We start from the raw sequence: 27654 nt of genomic DNA, 5'->3' as shown, positions 1-27654 counted from the left end.
GGCTGACTAATTAGATTTATGAAGCGGAAAGGCCATAAGTACACCATGATTTGCTTTACTATTTTAAATCTCGCTAACCCATTCATTAAGACTTTACTATCAGAAACAGCAATCTCATATTAAATTCACATTATTATTTATATTACAATATTATTTACTCCATTAAACTTATGTATTTCCAAGATTGAGCGTATACAATATTAACAATAAATGTCTTAAATAGTATAAATTGTACTAAATTTATTTTTGACCGATTTTATCAATGTTATTTGTGAATATAAAATTTTTATATTAACAATGGAAAAAAATGCCAATCCCGGGATTGTCAAATTGTAATTCCGAAATCCCGGGATCAGAATTTTGGCTCGGGATTGGATTCCCTACCATAGACTAAGGTATTAAATCGAGCGTGTGGTTTCCCCAAATATTATCAATATTGAATACGCGTTTCGTTTACGTGACAAACTTTAGTGCGTGTTATGACACAGACGTAACTATTGAAAATAACATATTTTTTACCACATGTTTATTACATATACACATGTCAGGATTATAACTTATTTCAACCTCACCCATATTTTTGTGATGTTTTATGAATGCGATAAAGATAATATGTTACTAGAGGTGTATGCTACGGATTTAATGACTAACAAAAAAGAAGAATATTTACGTTCTGTAAGAAATAAAGAAAAATACCGGTTTTATAAAATAGGTCGATACCGAAAGAGTTTTTCAGTGATTTGGTTACATAGCCCAAAGGAAAAACAATAATTTGGAAAAACTCATTGTCAACAAAACAGAGCCTTTACGAGTAATTGGGGGTCGCCTCTAGGATGGTCCAACGCAAGCGAAAGACACTCTGGTTATCAGAATACTTTTATACGAGTATTATATGAGGATTAATTTTTATTAAGGCGATACATCAGTGAAACGGCAAATAATTTTCAACTATGGGCGCGACGAAATTTTCGACTCGCTCACTACTCGCTGGCATTCTGAGAGAGAACGTCGTCGAGCTGAGACCGCGATCGAGCCGCACGGGACTGATGCTGCAACCATGCACCGTAGTGCTTAAAGAAGAAAGTTAAGAGAAAAAATGTGTTTCTAATAGAATAATAAACAGAACATTAAATGGATGCATGTTGGATTTAAATGACAAATTATATTTCGTTTGGCATGCGTCATTTGCACCCGCGACCCGCAATCCGTGCATCGCCTAGCCCACGATATTTTTAGACCGTGCCTCAACTGAGGTATAGCCTTAACGATTTCTTTTATTTAACGAATAATTCACAAGATTTTAATTTTAATTATTGAACATACATAATTTTGAAAACACTCATGAGAAAATATAGCCAGTAGAATAAATATTTTTTGACAAATAAAGACACCCGGCAGGAATCGAACCTGCGTCTCTTGGGTATCGCGCTCTATGCATTACCACTATGCTACGACTGCCATGCTTAATTGCGACAAATTTTAACTATTGGCCTTTTTAATACCTGCTCATAAGCGCTCTCCTAATTGAGTTACGGTAGGCGATTGGTTTTTGTATTCTAAATTAAAGTATTTATTACTAAAAATAATGGTGGTTTTCTTCTACATGGCATGCATATCAAACTCAAGGCTGCCACAACCCAAATATAAACGTGGGTTAAGTTTATATGTGGCCTCAAAACAATATAAATTTCATAGAAACATAGGTTTGATTCGAAAGTGCAGTAGGTTAAACAAATGAACAACGATACAATTAATATTTTCTAAAAAGAACTTTGTATATAAGTACTTACAACGTTTTTAAATTTTCTGATGAATCATATAAACTTGACTTAACTAGCTTAAACGATCAAAAAAAAATTGTATTTGATAGAAATAATACTGAAATGTCATTTTGACACTCATATTGATTTCCATAGTAATGCACGCATACATTAATAATTTAGTTGTTCGGACCCTAGCAACCAATAATAGTGGATTGGATTACGGATTTCTTCCGAAATAACTTTTCATACAAAACAGAATCAACTGAAAATGAATTTAATTCTACTTAAAAATGGCTAAAAGTATTTTTAAAAAAATGCATTGGCATCGTGTTCTGATATATTCTAAAAGTTTAAAATGTCTAGCTAGTCGGAAAGTTAGTTAAAAATCAAATGAAAGATTTTCACCGGACAAATAAGAATACGGAACTCGACTATATTTGAACGGGATTTGACGGGACCTACTAGTTTAAATTCTCGTAATTATATGGGAGGCTCGTAGCATAATTAGTTAATGCACATATTGGCGCGACACCAATGGTTATACGTGTTCAAATCCCGTCGAGTTTCGTATTTTTTTTTCAAATATGATTTTTTCTAGTGGGTATATATGTGAGGTGTTTTTAAGTTATGTATGTTCAATATATTATGGAATGTTACATTCTCAAAATCTTGTGACTTATTCATTGAATAAAAGTAATGGTTTATTATAGATTATATTATTATTTATAGAAAAAATCGAAGAAAACAATGAAAATTTGCCGTCCGATGATTAAAAATCTACAAACCTGTTTCAAAATTCGAGATCCAGTTTCAAATTTTTTAGGCCGCATGCGTTTAACATGGATTTTCTATGGTATGACAATGATATAAATATGTTGACAGCTATTTTGGCCTTCAACCCTCTCACCTGAACGATCCTAATTCAAATATTATTGAATTAAAAAAACACTTTATTTTTTAAAACAAAATTTTTTGATTAAATTAATCTATCTGGTTTTAAAATGTGGGTATTTTTCTCAAAACAATGATGATGAAAACGTATAAATTTGAATGCCATGAATACATATTTTTTGAATAAATATTTATTAATAAGAATTGAATCGATAATAAATTTAATTTAACGTTTTTGCAATGATATAATGTGTTAATAAATTAATTTAAAAATTAGTTATTAAAACACAAAACAAGTCGATTTTTAAATCGTATCGATGTGAATAATATATAATTTCATAATAATGTTCAACCATCTAGCTTGTAATTTTAACCACTAGTGAGATGCTCATTTACAAGTGGTTGTAACCTGTCGTATTTGCAAGACACAAGTCTTTAGCTGAATGCAGAACTATTCTAACTCACATTTGAAATATTTTACAGAATTGTTTTTTTAACACAGCCTACTTAACAGCCCACATGCTCAGCGTACGTCAAAATGGAGCTTTTATGCTAGTTTCAAAGCATGAAAAAAAAATTCGGTTAGGTACATGTTCAAACACGTGCGTTAACATGATCTCACTCCCTACTTCATTTATCGTTTGTCAATTTATGGCTACGGCCGTATGTTGTAGCATAGCCACTGGGAAATGATTGGCGTATTTCAAAAGAATACTACCCTATTCTTAGGTCAATAATTATTATAAAGCAAACATTATTCGTAGAATGTTTATCAAATTTGAATGGTCAAAGACACGGCTTATAATCATTATCTTTAAAATTATATTTGAATGTATAAATCTTGCCCATTTTTTGAATAATAAAATGCCTAATTCTTGTCACATTCGGGATCACAGAGATTATCAATATATTTTTTTATCGTAAATATTTCACTATAATAATGTCAACATAAATTTTACTAATGGTTTTATAAATGCTTTTAAAAATTAATAAATATAAAAAATCCTAACACCACTTCACATGGACGTACTGAAATATAACTATATTCTAAAACATTAGAGCGAGAGGTTTAAAAGAATACTATTTTATGTAATAAAAATAATTTATGCAGTCATCAAATATTTAAAATAAATATTAAGGATAATAAGGCTTCAAAATTATGTAAATAGATTATCTAAAACGTTTAAGGAATGTCCAGGATCATGCTTTGAAAATAGCATAAAATCTCCATTTTGATGTACGCTGAGCATGTCCCCCCAAATTTATACATAATTTTATTAATCAATAGTTGTATTAAATTATGATGTACACATTTGTTTATATAAATAATAAATAATTGAAGTATGTTGTTTCAAAAAACTCCCTTCTAAAAAAATCAATTTGGTGGTCCAAGAGGCATTCTTCAGTATTGACACGAAGAGAGGTGATGTACATGCTGCGGAATGCCACTGCGGTAAATTCACGGCAATCGACCTGAATGAGATTCATAAATTTCGGGCTCAGTTACTCTCACCGAATTATATCTCTTGTCTCATTATTTTTGATATACTAAGAAGCTGGGCATCGTATGTTTTGAGTATGGTGGCAGATATTGGCTTTCTAATAGTCGATAGAACAGGTGAGAGAGTACTTGATATAGCGAAGAGATAATGAGGTCGCTGATTTGTGTAGCTACACCTGACACGCCTCAACCGGACTATAAAAAGAATTGTAAAGGAGTTTTGACTATAACTAGGGTGATTTTTATGGTTAGTCCAAACCAAAACATATTCATCCGTATAGAAATATGTATCCGGAAACTTGCACGTATGCAGTTCGCCGTATCACACTTTTTATCGGAAATATATGGCCGTATTCTAAAGACCGTCCAACCTCTTTGGGTCGTATAGTACTGACATAAAATTCATGTCTAAATAAAACACGGTTCTTGGCATTTTACACTTTACAGGAAGCCAACTGCACACAAATTTTAAAAAACTTACTGGATTATTTGTCAGGTTAGGTTTATATTCTTGAATTCATGAATTTTCATGATTCCAATATCTAAGAAATGTGTTGTATGGATACATTACTAACAAAATATATACCTATTACTGCTAAACCTACTAAATATGAAGCGCCTAGTTTCAAAAGCCCCTAAAACGGTTTTTGAAAAATTTTGAGTTAGATATTATGTAGTTAGATGGATATTTTTGTGAACTATATGATGGCCAAAGATTTAACTTTAAAAAACGCAAAAATTTATCAATACGTATGATCAAAAATTAAATTTCAAAACCCGCTAAAATGGTTGAGTGTGCTTTTCAAATACCGCTAAAATGGAAAGTCAAAATTCTCTTCAGAATGTAAAGAATTATCAATAAATACATAAAGTTCACAAATTTAATAGATATGATTTTTTCTCATTTTCCTCAAAACTACCTAAAATCGTTTGTCTCATTTTTCACAGTACTACCTAAATTCGTTTTAGGGGCTTTTGAAACTAGGAACCTACTAAAACATACAAAATTATTTATATATAATGTTTCGCTAAGAGTGAGGATTGGCGTTGGTAATTTAGTGGTTTATTACATGTAATAATTGCGATACATTAATTTACGCTGTCTTGAGGAATTACGACGCACTGGTTAATATGTCGAACTGTGATTATTCTCAAATCTGCACGTGTCATTTCTGGTTACCGAAGACGTCGAAAGAAGTATGCTAGACATCGCGAACCCGACAAAAAATTACAGTCCTGTTATACATTTTATGTTAATTAATACTTTTTGTTTTCGTTATTACTAGTTTAGGTAGGTATTTCTATATAAACCAAATGATTCTCCTTTGCCACCCTTCGAGTAACTGCCGCCCCCAAGCGACGCTTAATCTGCATACCCCCACGGGACGTCACTGACTGTGTCACGGTGAAATGTTTTACGCACAATTTACATGTAACCATAGAAATCATGTCCACGATGGCAGAGCGGTAACATGTCGGTCTATAATGTCAATGGTTCGATTCTCGTGCCTGACAAAAAAACACAATATTATTTTGTTTTTCGAAGTATGTCCGGACCCAGAGTATGTTCCTAATAGGTTGAGCAAGTGGCTAACGTAAATTTATCGTAAAACAATTTTTTTTTTAATATAACCTGCACTCTGTGGAGGCACATAATATAACCTTCTTAACATACAAAACCTCATTGTACTTACACATTTTTAAATGTTTTTATACAAATGATCATGTTTTTGTTATACATATTCGTCTACAAATGGACAACATGACGTATAAATTTACTGACAAACAAATAAGATTGAAAATAATTGGGTTGTTTTACTGTTTCATCGGAAGTAATGATGCGTGGGCATCTGGATTGTTATTTTATTAAAGCGAATTGGTGCGGTAATTATTTTACTAACGGAATCTAGCGACAGAACACGAAACATGCTATATAATACAATTTTATGATCATTTATATACTTTAATCTAGATAATTTAATTACTTAGCTAAATATTATAATATGAGCGTTCGTTGAACAGATGATTCCTATTAATACATGGGCGGATGTGCTCAGCGTGGGTCAAAATGGAGCTTTTATTCTATTTTCAAAGCATGATACTGGACATTCCTTAAACGTTGTAGATAATCTATTTATATAATTTTGAAGCCTTATTATCCTTTATATTTATTTTAAACATTTGATGACTGCATAAAGTATTTTTATTACATAAAATAGTATTCTTTTAAATTTTTTTATGTTTTAGAATATAGTCATATTTCAGTACATACCAGCAGTGGTTTACCGTGCAGTGGTGCACCGTTTAAAAAAAGATTTTTTTTCGGTTAAGTACATGTTCAAACACGCGCGTTATCATGATCTTACTCCCTACTTCAGTTTTAGTTTATCAAATTATGGCTACGGCCGTATGTTGTAGCTTAACTACTGGGGAATGCCAAAAGAAATGGCGTGTTTAAAAAAATCACCACCTTATTCTTAGGTCAATAATTATTATAAAGCAATCATCACTTGGTTTAAGGAATGTCCAGGATCATGCTTTGAAAATAGAATAAAAGCTCCATTTTGACCTGAGCATGTCCCCCCTTAAATGTTTTTTTTTTAAGTTTTTTCGATCACAACCAGATTTTTAAACAATTCATAGTGTAGCTTATATTTTTAGATATCTTACATAAGATAAAGGTAGGTTTGGCCTTCAGATTTTATTAATAATACTTGAATTTTAAAAAACAAAAATACCCAAATTTTATGTGGTAATTTAAAGAGAATTGATTGCTTTTATTTACATTTTTCATACAATTTTTAGCGTACAAAATAATTTTTTTATACAAAATAAATATCTGTAGCTTAAAATCGTTTTTTAGTTATATCAAATCTAATTTTAGTATGTTCACAAATCACAATACCATAGCTCGATTTTATATCTACAAAAAATATTTCAAGTTATAAACATTTTTATTTGTTAGAAAAATGTATTTTTTACAACGTTTTTATTAGCTCGTATTCTTGTTTGTCCGGTACAAATCTTGCAATCGATTTTTAATTAAATTCCCGACTAGCTAGACATTTGAAACTCTTAGAATATACCAGAACACGATGCCAATGCATTTTTTAATACTTTTAGCCATCTTTAAGTAGAATTAAATTCATTTTCAGTTAATTCTGTTTTGTATGGAAAGTTATTTCAAAAAAATCCGTAAAAAGTAAAAGACTATTATTGGTTGCTAAGTGGGTGGTCGTAGCAACTGAATTATTAATATATACGTGCGTTACTATGGAAATCAAAATGAAATGTCAAAATGTCATTTCAGTATTCTATATTTTGTTTGTTTGTTTGTTTTTTATTTACTTCATATCAAGTACAAGTTTGAGCATATTGAGCATAATAATTCAACAGAAAATTTAAAAACGTTGTATATAAAAAGTTCTTTTTATCTTGTAATTATTTATTATTGGTATTCGACCATTTCCGATCCTAATAAGATCATATGGGCTTCCATAGAGTGGAGGTTTGTATTAACAGATTTTGTTTTTACGGTAAAAGAATGCATTGGCATCGTGTTCTGATATAGTCTAAAAGTTTAAAATGTCTAGCTAGTCGGGAAGTTAGATAAAAATTGATTGCGAGATTTGTTCTTAGGTGTCATAAAAATAGTCAAAACGATGATCGAAATGCAAATATTTTGTAATCCAGTGGCTTCAATTTTATTATTAGTAATAATTATTAATAGATACTTGCAGTTTTTGATAATTAATATGGGCGATATACATAGTATAGTGTAAATTGTTTTACAGATAAATTTTAAATGCGAAATGACTTGCAACTAATTTAATTAATTATTTCACCTTTACCTTCACCTTCATGGTATATTTAGGCTCCGTCTAGATAGTGAAAGTTTTAGTCAAAGAATTTTGTACTCTACTTTGGTACAGAGAGGTATTGAAATATTTTTGTAAAGGCGATAGATAACTCGTTTTTTTCGTTGTTTTGAAGAAAGCGAATATCTTTCAAGCAATACGTAGTGGTTACATTATTTACGTTTATTTTTAACATTTTTAATATTTTAAGTGGTGTAACTTTTCCAAATACACAACAAAGGGGCATTAACTGATTTTAACAACAGACAGTTTCACATTTAGTGATACAGTGGCCCGATACACCAACTGATTTTGGCCCTAATAAAAGTTAAAATTTTAATTTTCCAAAAAAGTTGCATTTATTCGAGTAAACAGACTAATACTTGAATTTACTTACTAGCAAAGATGTAGGTACATAATATAATATAGTATTAGCAATCTCTGCTTTATTTTTCTATGTCTTAGCAACGCATGATCTGCATACACCCACTGGACGGCGCCAATTTTGATATTATTGTTTGTTTTGTAAAGTCTAAATTATTGATATTATTAAAAAAAACATAAATTTATCATGAGAAAGCTGCTTTTATAGATTTCGGTATAATTTAATATTTCTATGACTGGTTTGGAGACCCCTCTTTTTCGACGAATCGATTGCGTCATGTGCGTCAAAAAAATCGCCGCAGGCTTTAGACGTAAAACGAATTAAATATAAGCAATAATATGTTTATTCAATAAAAATGTATTTTATAAAACCAATTGAATTTTTAAGTTAATTGAGAACATTTTTCATATAAAATAATACCTATATAATATATTAGATACGCACGTCAGTTAAAATAACAATTTTTAAATGGTTTACTGTGTGCTTATTAGCGGAAAAACATTGTATTGGTTGAAATAAAAATTATTAGAACCGGTTAGGCTCGCTTTAGTAGAGCATTCTCAATTGATTAATTGCTTCAATACATACATTCTTACAGATTGAAACAGATTGTATGTACGCATATATATATATATATATATATGTGTGCTTAACATACATCATTTTGAAAAACATTTATGAGAAAACATATAATAACCAATAGAAAAATCTTTTTGAAAAAAGTAAGACACCCAGCAGGTATCGAACCTGCATCTCTTGGGTTTACGCCCCGTCCGCGTATTGTCCACTATGCTACTAGGTGACATACTAATTACGACAAACTTTAACTATTGGCCTTTTAATACCTGCTCATCAGCGCTCTTCCAAATCAAGCTACTATTGGCAATCGGTTTTTGTTTATTAAATCAAAGTAGGTAACTACTACTTCAATTACTAACCGACGTCACGGATAATTATGTATATGCGTGTTTAATTGAATACTGAATATTCACAAGAATTAAAATTTTTAGATCGGCGATGGGTCAGAATTTGATGTAATTAAGATAAAATGTAATTCGCATGAATTATACAAAAAAACGATAGCTTATTAAGCTTTATTAAGTGATTCCCAACCTTTTTTGTTTTGCAGAACCCTTGAGACGTTTTGTTTTAAATCTGGCGGAACAACTATTTTGATGATATACATTAATTTTTCAATGGTAGAAAAATTTGCAATCTTCACGTAATCTACCATTAAAAGATCTGTTATTCGTATTCCTTCGTTAATCTGCCGTAGTCTTAGAATGCATTTAGGGATTGAAAAACCGAATTAAAATACCAATATAGGTATTCATAAAATATTTGTTAAAACAGAAGTATCTACCAATAAATATAATATGTATAGGTACTTATGTAAAAATCTCTATAAACTATTAATATTTTGTAGCACGTGCTATTGTTTGTCTTCAAGTAAGATGAAGGGCTACGGAAGTAAACCAGACATCGCGTAACCCGGCAAAAATTAAAATCCCGTAAAGCAATTAATGGTAATTAATACATTTCATTTCCACTTTCAATGGTATTCATAAAATAATTGGAAAAACAGAAGTATCTACAAATAAATAATATAATATAAGTAAAAATCTCTTTAAAGTATTAATATATTATAGCATGTGCCATTGTTGATCACCAAGTATGATGAAGAGCTACGGAAGTAAACCAGACATCGCGTAACCGGGCAAAAAATTATAGTCCCGTTAAGCCTATTATATTAGTTAATATACGTAATTTTGTATCCACTTTCAATACCGAATATATCGTTATTGTCTGATTTTTAAAACCGGTATTTCGGTAGGTATCGTAAAATACTAGAATACCGATATTGCAATCCCTAAATGACAACGCACGATGTATGTAATGACAGGTAGAGTTAATAAACAATAGTTAGAAGGTACCTACCTTGCCATTAAAAAAATATTATAACTGTTGCTTATACAACTGAATTCCTTAATTTTAATTTCTTCATAATAATTATTATATCAGTAAATTAATTTTTTTCTTAAGTAGAATTAGCCACAGTTTAATAATACCTATAATGGGATATTCAAATCTAAACAAGCTGAACTTTACAAATAGGCAATCAACTGCTTAAATCGAGGTGACGTTAAAGTTAAACCTCACTTTTAGCCTATTATTAGGAACGTTAGCCGTACCTACCATTTGGGTGAGCTTATCCGAATTCCCGCGGAACCACAGTTGGGAATCACTAGTTAAAGACTAAAAACAAGGCCGATTATAATCAACTCGTGAAATTACGATGGAAGTGCTAGTTATTTGTTATCTTGTAATGCAATGCGATATCCTGTTCATAATTAATACATGAACATCCTTAATGATGTAGTATAAAATATTAATAACCAATTATTTCATTAATTTAAATTTAATTGTTATTGACAAAATATAAATGGACGGATAATTCTATACTGGTAAATTATTTTTTTCGCCTTTTGAATTTGTCCGTTTTATAAAGATTATTCAACATACATAATTTTGAAAAACACTTCTGAGAAAGTATATTATAACCAATAGAAAAAATCTTTTTTGAAAAAAGTAAGCCACCCTTGGCAGGGAATCGAACCCTGCAATTCCTGGGTTTACGCCCCGTCCGCGCATTATCCTCTATGCTACAAGGCGACGTACTAATAGCGACAAACTGTAACTATTGGCCTTTTTAATACCTGCTCATCAGCGCTCTTCGAAATCGATTCGATCGCGGACGGGGCAGGGCGTAAACCCAGGAGATGCAGGGTTCGATTCCCTGCCGGGGTGGCTTACTTTTTTCAAAAAAGATTTTTTCTATTGGTTATAATATACTTTCTCAGAAGTGTTTTTCAAAATTATGTATGTTCAATAATTAGAATGGTACATTCTTAAATCTTGTGAATTATTCGTTGAATAAAAGAAATAGTTAATTAAAGATTATTAAGTTGAAAATGTCCCTCTGAGGCGGACGAAGCCGGTCCAGATTTATCTAAAGTGGATTAAGTACTAAAAACTGCGTTTTATTAAATTAAATCAGTAATAATAAATTAAGATTTTTGCTTGCATATTATTGTCGTTCAAATCATTACAATTTATTTAAATATTCAACAATTATCATTTCTCCAAACAACTCACAATATTGCTTTTAAAGTATAAGCAACAACTAGCACTACCATTAAAGCTAACAGTTGCATGTCAAAATTTGACTGTAAAATAGTCGGTCTTGGGGTATAATATATTGACCGATTTTTGTTAAAAAAAGTACTTTCTGATTTATTTTTTAAAGAAGTCTAATTATGTATTTTGTTTAAAGGAATACTTTGTTCACAATTAGTTCAATTAAATTTAATTAGTTTTAATTTGTATTTCTTATACATACATTAAGTTTTGCCGTACTGACTTCTTTAATTTCTTTTATTTTGTTAACTGTCAATTCATGGTGGAACTGCTATGTATTGTTGAAAATGTCCCTCTGAGGCGGACGAAACCGGTCCTAATTTATTGATTAAAAGTGGAATAAGTACGACAAAAAAGGCGTTTTATTAAATTAAACAACAATACAATGCAGTTCCACCATGAATTGACAGTTAATAAAATAAAAGAAATTCAATTAGATTCACAAACTATATGAATGTGAATGAAAGGTAAGTACTTTGCGTTATATAAAATGAGACTTTTAAAAAGTTCAATAACTAGAAACAAATCAATAAAATATCATTGTAAGATAATGACAATAAAATCATTGAATATTTCAATCCGATAACTCAGGGATCGGCAACGCGGCGCCCGCGGGCGCAAGTGCGGCCTCGGAGAATAATAATTGATGCGCTCTCAAAATAAAAAAAAATGATTATCACATTTCCCAAATCTTAAACATATTACTGAGAATTTGAGAATTTGGGAGAAGAAAACTTCAATTATTCATCATATATAAAGATTATGGATACTCTCATAGAAGAGTTTTTTTCTAGATTTGAGGAATTTGTGTTATTAGGAACTAGTAGTGAGATTTTTTTTTAAATTCATCTAATATTACTGAAAATGATATACCCAGTATGGTTTCAACATATTTTGGAATTAGTAATACTGAAGACCTAGAATTGGAATTAATAAATTATACAAAATTACTATACTATATTCACAGCTCATTATTAATGTAGGCAAAGAGAATAGTTATCCTAATTTAGTACAATGTGCATTAAAAATATCTACATACTGTGCTACGACATAATACATATCTGTTTTCTAACATGAAATAATACTTAAAATCAAAATATGGATCAAGACTCACAGACCCTCGCTTGGATAATTGGTTAAGGACAGGTATTTCTAATTAGACTATAATAAGTTAGGTGAAGATTTACAGTGCCAAGTGTCGCATTGTTTTTTTTTTGCATAGCATGCGCCTATTAGTGTATAATTAATATTATGTATGTACATTTAAATACATATAAGAACACCCATTTTAAAATACATATTTACAATTTAAATTTATAATAATGTGGAAAATTTGAATCTTGGTTTATTTATTTATTTATTTATTTTTTTGTTTAACCTTTTTAGTATTTGTAATTTTTATTTTAAAGCTTGAAATATTAGTTAATTATATATTTTTTATGTTGATTTATGTCGATATAAGTTCAAATAAAAGTGTATATAAATGTATATATTATGCGTCCACAGCTATGTTCAAAATTTGTATTGCGCCCTTCGTGGCAACAAGGTTGCCGACCCCTGCGATAATGTATTGTGTATTATTATATGAGGTATTACCTGACCAGCCAAAGTTTGAAGGGCTAACAGGACTGTTTTCATGGGCCGGGTGGCTTTAAAACTACGATGGGACCAGAGTCGATGTGCTCCAATTGTGATTCCTTCTCCGCCGATAAGTATCAGGAAAATCACTGCAATCAGACATAATAATTCGGTTATCAATACGTTAATTATATTATGTAAGTATCAAATACACTGGAATGGGACAGTGTGTGCGTCATCGGTTTGGCGACAGTTGACATCTAGCCGATTGCTATCTTAGCGCCGGTAAATATTAATAAAATGCGTATGGTCTTATAGCCGAGAGGGTTCAGAAGAAATTCTTGAGACTCCTTTACTTGAGGTTGTATGGATACTCTCCGTGGCCTTATCCAACTGACTTTCTCTTAGGTATGCTTACTTGCTGCAGTCTGCAATTTAGAAGAGATTTTTACGTTTTGCTACGTATTTTTTTCGACTAATACGAGGTATAAATGAGAATTCTGCCATTCTGGGCAGTGTTGACCTGTGTGTCCCTGATAACTATCTTATAAATAGGGAGCATCAGTTGTTTATTCTCCCAAGGTGCCGAACCATCCTGCCACTGGTAATGCAAATTGGGAGGGCAATAACTATGTTCAACCAAATTGCTTCGGGTGTTGATTTATTCCACTTGCATGAGGTGAGCTTAGGTGACAAAACTATGTAAGTATTTTGCGTACATAGATTGATGCTTCTAATTAATAAATATAAGTGTTCTTAAGCACTACCACTACCAGTGTCCTTTTCGGAAGACACAAACGATTTAATTTTAATATTAAATATCCTGTAAATATGTGTAAGTTTTCCTTAATATTTTCAAAGTATAAGTAAATTTCTATTGATCACAACCAATGACATATTAACCTTTCGATGGACGCCATCCTACTGAAACTACTAATTTATTGAAAGAATTTGGCACAATTATGACAGGTATGTACTATTTTATTTAAAAATTTTATGTTTATAATAATATTGAATATTTTGTATATTTAAAATAATTTATATTCTTATTTTGAATAAATGAAAAAATAAATGATCATAGATATCTCAAAATTAACTCCTTTTAACTCCTTTTTACAACGTTTTTCTTAGCTCGTATTCTTATTTGTCCGCTGGTTCTTTGTCCGGTAGAAATCTTGCAATCGATTTTTAACTAACTTCCTGACTAGCTAGACCTTTGAAACTTTTAGAATATATCAGAACACGATGCCAATGCATTTTTTTAAATACTTTTGGCCATTTTTAAGTAGAATTGAATTTATTTTCAGTTGATTCTGTTTTATATGAAAAGTTATTTCGACACCATTATTGGTTGCTAGGGGGGGTCCTAGCAACTAAATCATTAATATATACGTGCGTTACTAAGTCAAGTTTATATGGTTCAACAGAATTTAAAAACGTTGTATATAAAAAGTTCTTTTTATCTTGTAATTATTTATTCTAAAATTATGAGGTAGAGAAAATTTATAATTTTATGTCTACATTAAATGCAGTTCTGACAGGGAAAAGAACATAAGGTGTTTTTAGTGATTGTTGTGGTATTGTGGTAAAAGATTCAAGATAATCATAGGTAGGTACTTAGTAACAATAAATTAAATGAAAATAAAAATTAACATTTTTATAAAATTTCTTTTACACAATTATTCCGAGATAACTAATCCAATGAGATGAGAAAAAAATCGTAAAATATAATATGTAATATTAAGATGCATGAAAGCTTTCAACGATTTTTTTAACAAATGTGAGTATATTTTTATTTTTCTGTTTTTAGTTAGTATTGATTAATTACAAATTTACATACGATAGCCAAGCGGTTACTCAGGTCAGGTGTATTATTTTGTGGATCCTGGGCTAAATCCCGGATCTGGCAAAATCACACGTTGTTTTTCAATGTGCGTTTAGACTTTAGAGTATGTACCAGGGACTTAATAAGTTCAGCGAGTGGCTAGCATACATTTCTCGAAAAAACAAAAATCCTCCTTTTCAACCCTCACTCTGTGGAGGCCCATATAATCTTCTTAGGATCGAACATGGTAAAAAAATAAGATAATTTTCAAATAAATTACATGTTTCTATATACCGTTACTAGATTTTTGATCACTACACTCTCCCTTAAGGCAATGGATCAAAGTATAATATGACATATTTATAGAGGAGAGATCAAAACTAAATACATGTTACAATAATTATAAATGGTCTATTTTCCTATACAAATAGATAGATGGCATGAAGTATTAATGATATATTCCATCTACGTGAGGATGAGTATAGGTGGACGTTATTTTATAAATTCTTAAAATAGGGTCTGCTTAACTCATCCGGTGTACTTCCTTGTACCTATATATTTTTTTGTATTTACACATTTTTACTGAAGAATCTATCTCTTTTATTATGTACCTAATATTGTTTTAATAATATTTCGTTGTTTCTAAATGTCATGTTGTGAACGTCTTAAACTTATAATTTGCAATGTCCAGAATGTGTAAAATAATTGAATTGAATTGAAAAAAAAACATCAACCATACACACAGCAGTGCATGATAGGGTGAAGTAGTGTTTAAAGGAAAACTAATCGGAGAAAAACATTTGAGTTAGATACGTAGTTATGAAAATAATAACGAAATTTTAAGCAAAAAAACATGAAATGTAATAATAAAATATTTTAAAATTTTCATTCTAAGTAGTTACACCATTAAATCCTAAATAATCTCGTAAATATTTTTAATTTATTAATTAATGACACTAGTATTTATTAATTTTGTTGCCCCTCAATTAAATTGTAAGTCCATAGTAAGTGTTTGGGAGATAAATGACTCGAAAGTTTTAGCTGTGAAAAAGCTCATTCAAATATATTAATGAAATACTCGTACTAGAATATAATAGTACCTAGGTATTTAATTCTCAAATTTTTATATATCTAATAATTAGTACCCGTTTAATTTGATTAGAATGGCATTGCCAGCAGCTAAATACAGATTAGATAGTTTTTTTTAAACTTACAATAACATAATATATAACTATTATAATTTTAATTAAGCACTATTCTAAAACTATAGAAAACAAACACCTTTCGAATACGAATTCCATTTTGACAAATAAATAATGCATTTCAAGAACGTAGTATATTTAATATAATAAGCATGTTTTCAAGAATATATATGAATTCGTAAAACCTAGTGCGTACACATAATATGCCAGCAAACAGATTATACAAACTGTATGCTAAATTTGGTACACTAATTGTTTTTGAGCATCTTTTTCATCCGCAGTGATTATGTATATACTAATTTTATATGTCTTAAAAATGTGTTTTATACATTTTGATTATTTAAATTGACATTTTTACCAAGCCAAGAAAAATATTTGCACCGAATTTAACTTGAATACACACACATCGTAATACGGGCGTTGTGGTTTAGCAATTAAGCTACCGATTCACTCACTTATCACATTGAAATTCACTAATTCACAAATTCATTTAATATTTGCGAACATCTTTTGAAATTTTGAATCGATTTATTAACACTGGGTACATACTAATCTGGATTCATATTCGGCGTCAGGATATCTAAAAATTTTAGATTTAACGTACCTATATTGCATTTTTTTATATATTTTAAATTAAACTATCCCATAGCTTTATTGGTAAGGCACAGCACCCGGATTGCAATGATTGTAGATTCAAGTCCCATTCGGTTCAAATATTATGTTTCTGATAATATGTATGTATCTGTGGGTCTATTTTATTCTTGTCGACCGCTAAACCGCGTTTTTATCAAAATATTAGCACTTATTGTAACAATTAATTACAATAAGTATGGAATAGATCCACAGATGAGTTAAATAAACCACTTTAATTGTGTTAATTTGTCAATTTTTATCGTATTAATCAAAATAAAACAAAACATTTAGTATTTATTCTACACTATTGTCATAATTATCAGTTGAGAATGAAACCGGTCCTGATTAGTATTAATTTATGTGGAATAAGTACTGTGTTTAATATATAGTTTGATTTTAATTAATATTCAATAAAACACTGTTAAATTTTCTGGATTATTTGTTTGAATACAAAATACTTTATCTATTCGTTGGTTTTAGGGGAAGGTGTATATGTGTAATAATTAATATTTGCTTACTCCATAAACTGGTCCATAACTTGGCTCCAGCAAAACACAGGTAGTATCCATAAAATGCACTGGCGTGGAGTATGATGAATCCAATGACATTCTTCCAAACGATCTCTCTTTTGAAGCTATGATCAGTTCCAAAGTCTCGAAGGGTAAACTTTTCCAATGGGTCCACTTGTGTTTCGGGCAATTTGGCGCTTTCACCTTTGTTATTATTAGTATCGAAGCGTATTTTTTTAGTCAAAACATTGGTAACATTTTCCGAATCACCTTTAATTATCGGTTCACTATTAACATATTTATTGCGATCCTTAATTAAAATATCGCTTTTAACTTCCTCAATCTGACTCAAGATTACACCCCTCATTTTGTCAACATATAAATTTAAACACCACTGTCGATTAAAATATTATAAATTTACTTTTGCAGACTGTCTGTCGATGGTAACTTTCTCGTATACCCATCCACTCTCTTTGAAAACAAAATTGGAATGATGTGAAGAATCGTATAGACCGTAGCATTTATAGGCGGCTCTCTTATTGTCTTACTATATAAGAAAAAAACGTCTATTCAGGTCAATTTATATTGTGTTTTGTTTTGTAAGCATTTACCTGACCAAAATGTCAATGTTAGTTATTGTTATAGTTAAGAACAAACAATTATTTTGTTATTTTTGTCATAAACATTAAGAATTTGGATTATAACTGTAAGTAGAGGGGGCCTTATCAATGAAGGAACTACATAGTGTAAGACACCGCAGTGTGAGAGAGGGAAAGCATCGCTCAAAATAGAAAATTTTACAAACCGGAGTGCTCCATATTTTTTTTGAAAATAATTAAAAAATATACCAATCCGATTTTTTTAGTTATTCAAATTTATTTATTTTAAATACGAGAGTGGGTCAATAATTCCTTAGAAAAAAGCATTAAAACAGGTTTTATTTTTGTATTTTTTTTTTATTTCTCAACATAATTTCCTTGGAGCTCAATACACTTGGTTAGACGTTTCTCATTTTTTTTAAACCATCAGAAAAATAAGTTTTCGGAAGGTCCTCAAAATAAGCATTTGTCCGATAGATGACTTCTTCATTTGAAAAAAAACGTTGTCCACTTAGCCATTTTTTTAAGTTTGGGAAAAGGAAAAAGTCACTGGGGGCTAAATCTGGTGAATACGGTGGGTGGTCGACCAATTCGAACTTCAATTCTTCAATTTTAGCCATTGATCGTAAACATGTGTGAACACGGGCATTGTCCTGATGAAAGAGGATTTTTTTCCTGTTTAAATGAGGCCGTTTTTCTTCAATTTTGTTTTTTAGCTGGTCCAATAAAGATGCACAATAATCCCCTGTTATTGTTTTTCCTTTTTCCAAATAGTCAAGGAAAATAATTTCACGTGCATCCCAAAATACAGTAGCCATAACCTTGCCAGCTGATTTTACGGTTTTCGCCTTCTTTGGACATGGTTTGCCTTCGCAATCCACTGCTTTGACTGTTCTTTCGTCTCGGGAGTATAGTGGTGTATTCATGTTTCATCTACAGTCACAAAGTGACGAAAAAATTCATCCGGATTGCGTTGCATGAGCGACAACAGGGCTTTAGAGGCCACCACCCTACTGCGTTTATTGTCGACTGTGAGCAAACGCGGCACCCATCTTGCAGAAATATTTTTCATGCCCAATTTGTCATGTAAAATAGAAATGACGCTACCTTTTGAGATCCCTGTAACCTCAATTATCTCACTCAACTTTAATCTTCGGTCAGTTAACACCATATCGTGGATTTTATTGATCATTTCTGGTGTAGTCACCTCTACAGGACGTCCTGAGCGTGGTTCATCCTTTGTTGATGTACGACCACGTTTAAATTCATTTAACCAGTTATAAATAGTTGCAAGTGAAGGAGCAGATATGCCGTGAACTAAATCCAACTCATTTTTTATTTCCTTTGCTGTTAACCCTTTTATATTAAAATGTTTAATAACAACTCTAAACTCAATTTTCTCCATTTTCCATTTTTCCATTTTCCACAAGCAAATTTTTTTTTTAAATGTACGAGAAACACACAACAACCCGACCAATCTGATTGAAACTTCGCAGCATACTGAATCGGTAGTGCCGCTGCATGAAAACAAACCGCTTGCAGTACTAGTCGCGCCATCTGTCGGCTTTTCTAAGGACTTATTGACCCACCCTCGTATTATAATGAACATGACAAATTATAAATTCAAAGCTTTCAAGACAAAAAATAAGTGAAGTGAAAAATATAAGTATACTGAGTGAAGTAAGGTTGATAGACCCCGGTAGCGAAGGGTGGAGGTAGGCTGTTAAAATCCGCCATAAATAATGCACATTAAACTTTTTTAGTCATACGCATTGTTTTTATTGAGCTAAAATTACAATTTACAGATGGTGTTGTTTAGTTTTTAAAAATCAATTAAACCCTGCCTGAACCACACTATAATAGTTTTAGTATACTTTGGGCGATACGACTAAATTTTGCACACTTTTTCATTCATACTTATTTGTTTTCGTTGGATTATGAATATATAATATTACACATATTGTTTGTTAATTTTTTTAAATTCATTAGGCCCTGCCTAAACAACATTGTAATAGATAAAACATATTATTATATCTATAACATATACAAAGTTATGTATGATTTATTTGCATAATTTTAGACATTTTATAGATATACGAGTATTTTTGGACTATTATCTATTATGGCTTAGTTTTCACAAGAACTAAATTTTAAAAACTAACCATCATCTGTAAATTTTATTGTACCTAGTATTATTTCAATGAAAACAAATACGTATGACTGACAAAGTTTAGTGTGCACTATTTGTGGCGGATCTTAACAGCATACCTCCACCCTTCACGACTGATAGACCCTATCTTAAAACTTATAAAACAACGTCAAACTCACTCACGTAAGTGAAATATATCAATATACGAAGCGATTTTGTTGAACGTGGTTATTGCCCTTCAAATTGGCATTACTATAAACATTAATGGCAGGTAAGTTCTGCACCTTGGGAGAACATAACAACGGATGCCCCAGATTTCTAAGATATTTATCAGAGACACGCAAGTCAATACTACCTACCAAGATCATGGACTGACAAATACGATAACAATATAATCTTTGGCAGAAATATCTTAAAGTTTGATTACCGAATTAATTAAGTAATTACATCCACATATCTATAAGATGTTAGCTAGCAAAATCCGGGACCCCATACACAAATTCTTTTACATAATATTTTTATTTATTTATTTTATTATTTACAAAGAATTTTACATAATATTTTAAATTAAAATTTATATTATTAATACAAATACAAGTAATATTAGAGTGTATACATATTGAATCCCCACAAAAGGGGCACAAAAGGCTCTAGCCTGGGGTCTTTGTGTGGCTGGTCAATCAACTAAGTGAAATAAGCACTCATTACAATTTTTCTCTAATAGTAAAAAAAGTTCGTTTGTTTAACGCGTGCGTGATACCTGTGCTCCTGTATGGCTGTGAGACATGGCATCTTACTAAGCTTCAAGAGTCTCGGCTTTTGAGCTTTGAGAATCGGTGTCTCCACCGAATCTTAGGGGTACATTGGTACGACCGCGTTACAAACACCCGAGTTCATGAGCAGACACAACAGCCTTCGGTAATTGAAGTTATCACGAAGAGACGATTTACGTGGCTGGGACACGTATTCCGGGTGCCGCAAAAGAGTGCGGCACTTCGTACCCTTGTGGCACAGCCTCAAGGGTTCCGTCGCCGTGGCCGGCCCTCCCTCACCCTGCAGCGGTGCAACTAAAGCGACATACGTGCTGCAGGTCTGACATGGCGGGAGGCGCAGGAGTTGGCGATGGACCGAGGGAAGTGGCGCCAACTTAATGTGCTTGCCCTATGCCTCAATGTTGGGACGTGACAGGGTGGAAGAAGAAGAAGAAGAAAAAAAGTTGCCTGCGACACTATTTTTCTTCAGGACTATTACAATTTTATAATACTTGTTTTTGATATGTATGAAAATTTTGATTATTGTGTGTTGAATTATCGTTACTTTAAGGCCATGCATTAGTTGAGGCACGGTCTAAAAAGATCGTTGCTAGGCGATGCGTGGATTGCGGGTCGCGGGTGCAAATGACGCCTGTCAAACGAAATATTATTTGTCATGTAAATCCAGCATACGTCCATTTTATGTTCTGTTTATTGTTCTATTAGTAACAATAATAATATATTCATTGACATGTTTTCTTTTTAAAGTAAATGGGTAACGTTTTTAGTCATCTTTACACGATTTTATAATTAATTGACCTGTCGCCATCACGCAGCAAAGTGACGTGTTTCTGGCTCGATATTCTCTCACTGAATGGCAGCGAGTCCAAAATTTCGTCGCGCGTACAGTTGAAAATTATTTGGCGTTTCACTGATGCGTCACCTTAAGTTATTTTTATTTTCAATAATATTGTATGCTCTTGAATTACAATAATTCTAAAATTTTTGGTTTCTATGTGGAAAATTCTATAAATGGTATCCGAGATAACTGGTTTGACTTTGTTCGTTAAAGGAATTCATTTTATTATTACATAGGTATTATTTTATGGTCATGTTTTTTTTTATTAAAATTTAGTTAAGTAATTAAGTTTTCTCTGATGTATAATAAAGACTTTTGAGTAATTCATAATTTTAATGTTTTTATATTTATTTTAAAAAACGTTTTAAAAATTTTAAAAGGCTATTTTTAATTTTCGCGTACGTACTTCAGTGGCAAGGTGTTTCATTTTGCATACATATTTATCATCTACCACCAAACCGGCCCTTCTCTCTGGCCTCACCTTCATCGCTGCTGTGTACTGCAGTGGCGAAGGGTGGAGGTAGGCTATTTAGATTCTACATACATAGTGCACTCTAAACTTTGTCAGTCATACTGATTTGTTTTCGTTGAACTAATAATAAATACAATTTGCAGACTGAGCTGGTTAGTTTTAAAAATTGAATTAAACCCTGTCTAAACCAAACCATGATAGTTTAGGTATACTATGGGCGATCCGACAAAATAGTGCACACTTATTTGTTTTCGTTGAACTAAGAATACATATTACATAATAATATGGTGTTGGTTAGTTTTTTTAAAATGCATTAAACCGTGCCATAATCGATATAAAATATTCCTCCATCTATAAAAAAATTAAAATTATGTATGGCTTAATGGCATAGTTTGAGATATTTCATAGATAAACGAATATTTTTTACTATTATCTACTATGGCTTGGATTAAGCAGACTTTAATTGAATTTTAAAAACAAACGAATACTGTATACGTACACATTAGTTTTAGGTCAATGAAAACAAATACGTTTGACAGACAAAGTTTAGTATTCATTATTTATGTCGGTTCTTAACAGCCTCCATCCACCCTTCGCCACTGACGTACTTTTGTTCTTCCTCTTGTATTATCCTAATAAAACACAAAACAGAAGGTATGTAAAATTTCCTATTTTTTTTAAAAATAAATTTATAAAAAGTTTGCGTGATTCCAATTCTGATATAATATATTGCGGTACACCCTAGATGAAAAAAAAACTTTATGTATCGCCTTGCAATATCACAGTTCACAGTGAGCTGTTGAATCAGACACAGGTGGCCGTATAGCATTGAGATCAAATTCATGTCAAAATAAAATATTTAAAAATACAAAATAAAAACCGACGGAATACAAAGGAAAGACGGAAGAAAATAGGTAGGTAAGTAAACTATAAAAACAGTTTTATCATATATATTTATGAATAGTTTAAAAGTGGGTTAGCAAGTAGGTGCTCGTGAAATGCTCCACTAACAACAATTTTGTTGATCTCAATGCTATACGGCAATCTGTTTCCGGTACGACAGCTCACGGTGAACTGTGATACGGCGAATTGCGTACGTACAATTTACATGTAACCGATAAAACTATGGCACGTACGCCACCTTTGGCATACACAGAAATTCATCTGGCACGCGAAATAATTATAAACAAGTGGGATTGACTTTGAAAACAAGTTCTACGGATCAAAATTGAACTTCTGAAAATAGAAACCATTGTAGACAGACATTATTTTTGGCTAGAAACGCTGAAGGATTTTAATTTTAGAATGATCGCACTCATTCAGACTTTTTGTGAGGAAACCTAAATAAAAGAAGTCTTGACTTCGAATAGTTCTTTTTTTAAATTCTTCCCTTGGCACGTTATCCATTATTAATAAAATCGAAATTTGCACGTAAGTATAAAAAAGTTCGCCACCACTGTCATATATGTACCACTTATTATATTATAAGTCCGTTGCGAATGTGTATTATAATAATAAATGGTATGTGCGTCGGAAAATAATTCAATTATCTGCGCCATCTGTTGCTCAAACCTGATAAATCAAATGCACAACTAACGAAAGTAAGTCTATGTTACTATAGTCGGCCATATTATATTCTGCATAAAACATTTTCTTTGAATATAAACGAGAAAACCAATTTTATTATTAGCTATACAGAACCATAAAATAATATGTATTACTAAAATTATTGCACATTAATTATAACGTTTTTTTTAATGGTAAGTTTAAAATACCTATGTAATTGATTTTAAAATTATATATTATTCTTTTTACAACGTTTTTATTAGGTCGTATTTTTATTTGTCCGGTGGTTGTTTATCCAGTACAAATCTTGCAATCGATTTTTAACTAACTTTCCGACTAGTTAGACATTTGAAACTTTTAGAATATATCAGAACACGATGCCAATGCATTTTTTTAATACTTTTAGCCATCTTTAAGTAGAATTGAATTCATTTTCAGTTAATTCTGTTTCGTATGAAAAGTTATTTTGGAAGAAATCCGTAATCCAATCCACTATTATTGGTTGCTAGAGGGGTCTGGGGTCCTAGTAACTAAATTATTAATATTATACGCGCGTTACTATGGAAATCTATATGAAATGTCAAAATGACATTTCAGTATTATTTCTATCAAGTACTTACATTTTTTTTTTTGATCGTTTAAGCTAGTCAAGTCAAGTCAAGTTTATATGATTCAACAGAAAATTTAAAAACGTTGTATATAAAAAGTTCTTTTTATCTCGTAATTATTAATGTCTTTAAATGCGTATTGATAAATTAAAACACTTGATAAATATATTATTTTAAATACAAGTTTATTAAAATCATAGATTACACGAGGAATTAATACGTATTTTAGACCATGTCCGATCCTAATAAGATCATATCGGCCTCCATAGAGTGGAGCTTTGTATCAACAGATATTTTGTTTTTATAAGAAATGAATGTTAGCCACTTGCTTAACCTATTAAGACCATACTCTGACTCCAAACACAAATTGAAAATTAATAAATTAATATGTCTATTTTCCAGACCCAGAATACAAACTTGGGACTCACGAACCCAGCATAAGCCGGTCGGCCATCGTGGTCGTCATACATAGGTACACAATAATAATAATTAAATAGTGAAACAATATAGCATTGAGAAAAATTGTAAAATTAATTTACATTATTATATAAACTAATATTTATAAAACTATTGATATCCTAGGTTTCCCCTATTATATAAAATATCTCTTCCAGTCTTCTTGATACCCAAAATAGCGACTGCATTCCAAATTTCGATTTATATGTTTATTCGCTGTCTCAGGTACTTAAGCGAACGACACTCACCTGTTTTATCAGTCAAGCTACGACCGATCTCAGCCACCGTCTTCAAAGCAGAGGATCCCCACGGTGCAAACGTCTCGAAACCCAGGGGACAGATGATATAATTTTAATGAATATTGATAAATTGTATTATTAATTTTTTTTTTTTAGTAGATAACTAAGTCATGGAATTTATAGTCGGTAGGTATTTCTTATACAATATGATATATTTTGGCTTTGTCGTAAAACATGTTGGCCGGAATGTAACAGATGCGGGTTCGAGACCTGCTTTGTACCAATATTTACTTTATATACATGTTTCTCAGGTGTTTCAAATATTGTATTCAATTGTAAGCTTTGTATTCTGCCACTAGGTACATCTACATTTGGAAAAGTACATTTAATACTATCTTGTACAATGTTTTTTTTATATACAATTCAGTATGACTGAATCTTGTTTGTAGATTTTTTTACACTGCACTTGCACATATTATGAATGAAAGCTAAACATTTAAGCTTAGCTGATAAATTAGTATTCAAGTCCTCAGGGTAAGTATCAATCAGCTTTTGACAACACTGAAAATAAAGATACATAGAAATATGCGAATTATTCGAAGCCCCTGGGAATGTGTCATATTTTGCCCCGTATAGAGACATAACAGACGTTTGAATATATTATTTAATTATTGTATTTTACATACCTATCGAAAAAAGGTTTATTAGCAGGTGACAGTACAACCTGTCAACACTCACACACGTCTTCTCCCTGTCTTCCTCTCTTTGATACATTTGTGTTCTGTCTAACTGTCTTTGATCTGCACTGCAACTGAGCTGCTGCATCAGCCAGGCGGAGTCTCCTGACTTTACCAAGCACGCCATCGCTGAATTCCTTCATTATATTGTTGTTTTAATGCAATTTTTCTTGTAGTACTTATTCCAATTTTAATCAATAAATTAGGACCGGTTTCGTCCGCCTAAGAGGGCCATTTTCAACTGAATAATTTTTTTTTATAAAACAATATTTATCAAACAAAATCCAAAGCGAAAGAAATAATATAACAATAGGTACATAAATTATCCGTCCAATAATACCTTCCCAATAACAAATTAATTTAAAATTAATGAGGTTGGACATTAATATTTCATACTACATCAAGGGCACTAAACAAATTATTTTAAAATATTAACAAAACACAAAATATGAAATAATCAACACTTACAATAACATTAATATCAACAAATATTTATGATTAGTCAAAATTTACAATAAAAAATATATAAAAAATAATAAAATAAACAATATTATAAATTGAAGTAAGATCGAATATAAAAAAAAACAATTACAACCAAAATATGAGTCAAAATTAAATAAAAATTAAAATAATAAATAATGCACAATATATTATAAAGTTATGTTATAGCAATACCAAATATTAAATAGGGTATAATAACGGAGATATAATTGATTATTTAACAAATTAGAATTGGGAAAAAATGTATACCTATTAATTTCTAGGATTTCCTGTTTATCCAATTTTATAGATTTCTCATTCAGATGCAGGATTTAAAAATATTTTTTGAATTGACAGTTAACAAAATAAAAGAAACTCCTTCATTAGTCAAGCGGCGACGCTTAGCTGATGGCTCTTCCACATCCATTTTTTTAATATTTTTTTATTGATTGTATCTATATGTTGCCTAAGGTTACAAGTAGATTGCATCACCCTATCACTATTATTATAATTACACTAAAATCTCTAGAGTAAACAACCTACTTACCTACCTACTTAACTACTCTACTCTAATAATTTGCTTTGCTATTACCGTATTGTAAGCATCTATCAAAGTATTATGTAGATATGTTATGTATTATCATTTTTTGTTTTCTTTCACGACCCAATTAAAATAAACGATTCCTTTGATTTTTCATTCATGATCATTCGCGATTATACACATATATTTAATATATCTTCTCCGTGTCTCGCTCTCACTACGTTTTCATATGTTTTCTCCACAGAACACATTGATAAATATAATTCAGATAGGCTATACCCGAATACACTACATTTCGACGCAAGAGTTTTAAATGTGTGAGTGTCATACGAAAATGAACCACACATTATAGAGGTAAAATAGTTTGTATTGCAACCTTCAAATACACCAAAATTGAATGAGCGTCAGTGCATTAACCGAGAGCAGTAAGTTGTCAGAATGATGGAATGACGTATTATATTCTTCCACACTCCAGATCGGTTGTCTGTTACTCCATACCAGTTAGGTATTTCAGTTGCCATTAATTCTGTTCCGTGGTTTTCTCTCATATATTACAGATAATTCAAGGAGAATATTAACTTAACAGGACGTGTAGAGAAGCAGGCAACCGATCTCGAGTGTGGAAGAATACGGGATAAACTTAAACACCTGTCAAGAATACGTCATACGTCGAATACTGACAACTGCTCTCGTTTTATGCACTGACGCTCATTTAATATTGGTATATTGAAGGTTGCAACACACACTATTGCGCTAAAATGCGTGGTTCATTATCGTAGAACATTCATACATTCAAAACTCTGCGTCAAAATGTACTGTATTGGGATATAGCCTATCGGAATTATATTTACAAA

General features: G+C 31.2%; 1 protein-coding gene across 1 annotated transcript in view; it reads right to left on the bottom strand.

The window, feature by feature from the left end:
* Positions 1-25906, bottom strand: part of LOC147073102 (acyl-CoA Delta-9 desaturase-like) — a 36163-nt gene extending 10257 nt beyond the window's left edge. The window contains exons 1-4 of the mRNA XM_085945604.1: positions 25781-25906; positions 25052-25124; positions 17352-17612; positions 13192-13322 (exon numbers count right to left, since the gene is read on the bottom strand). Coding sequence (XP_085801730.1) covers positions 13192-13322; positions 17352-17612; positions 25052-25124; positions 25781-25906 — 591 coding nt within the window. The remainder of the gene's footprint in view (positions 1-13191; positions 13323-17351; positions 17613-25051; positions 25125-25780) is intronic.
* Positions 25907-27654: the final 1748 nt, after the last annotated feature.

The sequence above is a fragment of the Rhyacophila brunnea genome, unplaced genomic scaffold (assembly GCF_057557595.1).
Source record: "Rhyacophila brunnea isolate RB1 unplaced genomic scaffold, BYU_Rbru_1.0 scaffold_18, whole genome shotgun sequence".
Taxonomy (NCBI): Eukaryota; Metazoa; Arthropoda; class Insecta; order Trichoptera; family Rhyacophilidae; genus Rhyacophila; species Rhyacophila brunnea.
Note: the sequence above shows the minus strand (reverse complement) of the source record. Positions and strands in the feature narration are given on the sequence as shown.